The sequence below is a fragment of the Palaemon carinicauda genome, chromosome 2 (genome assembly GCF_036898095.1).
Source record: "Palaemon carinicauda isolate YSFRI2023 chromosome 2, ASM3689809v2, whole genome shotgun sequence".
NCBI lineage: Eukaryota > Metazoa > Arthropoda > Malacostraca > Decapoda > Palaemonidae > Palaemon > Palaemon carinicauda.
The window spans coordinates 129,761,933-129,766,932 of record NC_090726.1 but is presented as its reverse complement, the minus strand read 5'-3'; the positions used below and the strand labels follow the sequence as shown (position 1 = coordinate 129,766,932).

General features: G+C 34.9%; 1 protein-coding gene across 1 annotated transcript in view; it reads right to left on the bottom strand.

Moving 5' to 3' along the window:
- LOC137626944 (unextended protein-like) overlaps positions 1–5,000 on the bottom strand; it is a 363,067-nt gene that overhangs the window by 149,605 nt on the left and 208,462 nt on the right. Inside the window, exons 7-11 of the mRNA XM_068357933.1 lie at positions 4,548–4,725; positions 2,741–2,932; positions 2,269–2,415; positions 1,026–1,169; positions 708–847 (exon numbers count right to left, since the gene is read on the bottom strand). Coding sequence (XP_068214034.1) covers positions 708–847; positions 1,026–1,169; positions 2,269–2,415; positions 2,741–2,932; positions 4,548–4,725 — 801 coding nt within the window. The remainder of the gene's footprint in view (positions 1–707; positions 848–1,025; positions 1,170–2,268; positions 2,416–2,740; positions 2,933–4,547; positions 4,726–5,000) is intronic.

Sequence of the window (5,000 nt, the reverse complement as noted above, 5' to 3'; positions counted from 1 at the left end):
AAAGTGATTATACCAACTGTGATGTATGGATCGGAGTCGTGAGGGATGAAAGTGACGGAGAGACAGAAATTGAATGTGTTTGAGATGAAGTGTCTGAGGAGTATGGCTGGTGTATCTCAATTAGATAGGGTTGGTTATGGGGTAGTGAGAGTGAGAACGGGTGTAAGAAAGAATGGAATATGGCTGTCTGTTGTAGAAGGTGATGAATGCATGAATTGATGGGAGAAGCAGCCTACAAGAGGAAGGCCAAGGTTTGGGTGGATAGATGGAGTGACGCTAACGCTGGGTAATAGGAGGATAGATGGGAGAGAGGGAAAAGAGCATGCTACAAATAGGAATGAATGGCGATCGATTGGGGCACAGTTCTAACAGGCCCTACTGCTTCCTCCGGTCACCTTGGTGGCCACTGAGGTAGCGGCAGTAGGGGATTCGGCATATGAAGCTTAGTTGTGGTGGATAATGAGGGAAGGTGGGCTGTGGCACCCTACCAGTACCAACCAAACTCGGTTGAATCATTCGTCAGGGTGGGAGTTACAAAGAGAAGAAAAATCCCGTTCTTTTTTTTTTTTTTATGCCGGCTACCCCCAAAATTGGGGAAAGTACCATGGTATGTATGTATGTATGTAAATTACCTAAACTATATAAAATTTGAAAAGACTACTGAGATAAAAATCTCAAACACCATTACAATGCAAAAGTATACGTACTTGTGAAAATATGTAAGTGTGCTGTTGCTCCGGTTTCAGGTGGTCCTTATTGCTTAGTTTAATGCAATGAATAACGTCTTGATTAAGGAGTTTCTTGACTATAACCTCAGACAGCTGACTTTCCTTGAAAGGTTCAACAGCTGTAACAGAAATAACATATGCACCAATAATATGATGAATGGAATATCAACACAAGAATATTGATAAACAATTAAAGAAATGAAGTTTCCAAAAAAAAAAAAAAAAAGAACAAGTTAGTGTATGACAATAATTAAGAGAGGTGAACTATGCCACAACCATAAATATCATTTTACTTACATGTGCGTAAGTACTGGAATGCTGCAACTTGCAACTGTGAGGAAATTTGTACTCTTTTGTGATTTGTCTGGTTTCCTGCTTGAGAGAACTCTGTGAAATCACGGCGACCCAATATTGCTCTGCGACGCTTACTGCGATTGTCAGCTAAAATAAATGAAATCAAAGGTTTGAATACTTTTCTGGTCAGGAAACAAACATTTATAAAAGTACTGTATATATGTATATATATATATATATATATATATATATATATGTGTGTGTGTGTGTGTGAATAGATAATTATTAAGAAATAAATATTGCATTAGACTAGTTTCTGCTCATTCATAAAACATTTATGACTCACGAGAGAGAGAGAGAGAGAGAGAGAGAGAAGAGAGAGAGAGAGAGAGAGAGAGAGAGAGAGAGAGAGAGAGAGAGAGAGAGAGAGAGAGAGAGAGAGAGAGTACTCCCATTTTCATTTCATGTTGTAATTTCATGTTGGACTTTATCTTCATAAATTATTTTCATACACAAAAATAAAAAAGTAATTGTTTTATATGTTAGTATTTACTGTAACAAAAATAATATTGTATTCAACCTAAAAATTATGGCTCATTGGTGTTGTAAAATTAAATTTAAATAATAATCATAATACAGTACTAATGATAATTTTGATAGTAACACCTTAAAGATGAATTATTTAGGTTAAGTTGAGAGACGACACAAGTAGCAGTTTAAGTAAAGAATGAAGCACAAGAGAAGAGGAAGATGGGTGTCTGAGGAACCACTAACTGAAATGTGTAGCCTACTGGAAGTTTTGAGCCACCTTTCCTTTAGTGAAAGTGTAGATGCTCTATTAGGTGGATGATAAACAAAGGTTGAAAATTCAGGTTTAAATGTCGCTCATGAATGAGGGAGGCAAGGGACAGTGAAAATACCATGAGACTGACCATATATACTCATGGTCAGTGCCCAAGCACCCTCCATCAAATTTAGGACTAAGGAGGGTCAAGCAAGGGCTGCTGATGACTTAGCAAGTAGACCTATAGGCTCCCCCCCAAAAAGCCCCTCCTTAGCTCACAAGGATGGTGAAGTTGCAGCCACTACAAGAAATTATCGAGCTTGAGCGGGACTCGAACCCAAGTCCAGCAGATCGCCAGGAAAAAGGATTGAAAGGGCAAGAAATATGATACTTTAAATGAAGTACAACTGGACTTTTTTGCTTTGTGTACATTATATGTAGAGTAGACCGTGAGAGACTTACTAAAGACATCCGTTTCATCGACGATTTCTTCCTGAATCAACTCTTCAATGACATCTTCCAACGTGACTAAACCGATCACTTCGTAGAAAGGATCACAGTCACCCTCGTTATTTATCTTCTGGACAAATGCCATGTGCCCTTTGGACCCTGAAGGAGCATAAGTAACATCTTTAAATTAACAATTTCAATGACATAATCTTGCAAGTGAAACATAAATCGAAAAAACGAACAATATTTTATTTAGACAACAATTTCATTATATCCATGCAAAATAATGTCATGTTACTTAACGCTTACAGAAATAGTTTCATGCAAGTGTCCTAATGCTTTCAATTCTGGACTTTCTTTAGTAACAGAAAAGAAATGCGGTTTATAAATAGTAAATATCGTCAGGAAAAAAGTACACTTGCTGCAAAGAGTATGGAAAACTTGTGGGTTTCTAAGCTAGACCAATAAAGTCAAATGGACTGACCCTCTTTGAAATCTTTCAGCATGAGATCAAGTGTTGTATCCATGAAGACAAAGTTCAATGGATTTTGGTAGTATTGAATCAAGGTCTTGAGCGGAGTGTTGTCATCAGGGTCAATAAAGGCAAGGTCTTTGATAAACAACATCGAGATAATATTTGTACGTTCGCCTTCGTAGACTGGAACTCGGGAGAAACCTGGAAAAAACGAAAAAGGTTAAATTCATTATGAATTGACACTTCTATAATGTCAAGTCCATTTTCGTTCATTCTATTGTATATATATATATATATATATATATATATATATATATATATATATATATATATATATATATATATATATATATATATATTGCCTTTGAGTGGTTTCGCCTTGGGACTCTGATCCCAAGGTCGGTAAGAGAATCCAGACATTAAGGTATTAAAAGATATGGCTTATTTGAAAATATATATATATATATATATATATATATATATATATATATATATATATATATATATATATATATATATATATATATATATATATGATTATGTATATATATATGTATATATATGTGTATCTATATATATATATATATATATATATATATATATATATATGATTAAATTTAAGTTAGGTTATTCTCTAGTAAAACTATTTTTCTCAATTGCTCATCTACTCCGGTTACATGATAAGGTACGTTGAATTCTACAAAAATGATGAGAGATGTTTCGTGGTTATTGAAGCTTGGGTTTAGGGAATGTTTATTACGAGTGTATACAGTATATGCTAAAACAGCAGCAATTTTGCACGAAGGAATATAAGATAAATGCAATGGAAACTAAACAAGGAAATCGTATATATTTTTCCTTCTTTTGTGTTCACCGATCCCTATTATTTATTTGGGCATAAAATATTTCTCCTAGTTTATCATTTAATTATTGTAGTCTTGCCCTTTGTAGAGCAAACTAGTTATGAATTACACCGGGTAGAAGACATTTAAAAACACTTATACAAATACAAAACCATTCGGCGCGTTGGCAAATCTGAGAAATAAAGTTTTATATTTTTTGTCTCTCTTGAGAGTCTTGGATTTCCTTCTGACAAGTCACATAGTTTGTGTCAAATTCGGTTTTCTAATATCATCTTAGTTTTCGGCATCTTAGCTAGTTTCAAATATCTCCGTATTTAAATTTTTCTGTATTTTAAGTTATTGAATTATTTTATACTAGCTAATCTAAGAGCCATGTGGAAAAAAGGTACTTTCTCCGGTGCCTTTATTAAATATTAATCTATTCCACAAATTTTATTTCATAATCATATGGTCATACTTATAAACATTTCGAACAGATGAATTATTTCAAACTAAATAAGAAAATTGAAATTTTTCTGTAAAAGAAGAATGGTAGATAACAACAAATAGAATTTTACACAAGTAAAAATATTCAACTTTTCAATCATGTCTATCAACACTAAACTTCTAAGTAAAGGCGCCAACCACAAGGTAACTCCTTTGACGGTGGAGCCAAAGCAGCAGGATTGACAATAATATCAAACAAGTGACACGTGAGACTGTTAGGTAAACAAACAAAAGCATCAGTCCAAGGCAGTGGCTTGGATTACGGGAGGGAAGCCTTATGACACACTAATTTTATGGCCATCTGAGCAATTGCACAAAACATGGACATCTTTACTTTCCTTTCAAAATCATAATTGTTGTAAAAAAAAAAAAATATAAAAAGTTACGAGGCATGACGGAGAGTCTAATGAGACAATGGACATCCAGCGAATGTCCCAGAGAGAATCAAAAGGAAAGTATGACTTTACCTTGTTGCATCATTTCATTGATGGTGTTGAAGTCGAGGCAAGCGTCAACACTCAGCATATAAACATCGTCTAATTTAGTCATCACTTCCCCGACGGTCTTCTTGTGGAACTCGAGAGCACCACAGATGATGTTCTGCTCCTCTGTTTTCAGGTCGATGTGGTCGTGGGTCACCTGCAACTATAAGAGAGAAAGAACGTTATATTTCACTTATGATTATTAAGTAAACTGTCATACACTATTAATATAAAGAAAGTCTGGTGTCTTACTCTACGCACCCTACCCAAAATAGAAAAACCACCGCAAATACGATGAAAATGTCGATAAGTAATCTTCGTGTAAAAGGATCAACTCAGCTGTCATGAAAATTCAAGGAAATTGAAATAGGTGAAATCTGCGACGAGAGAGTCACCTTTATACACCCCGAGGAAGGAAGGGGGGATAAGCCTAACAAA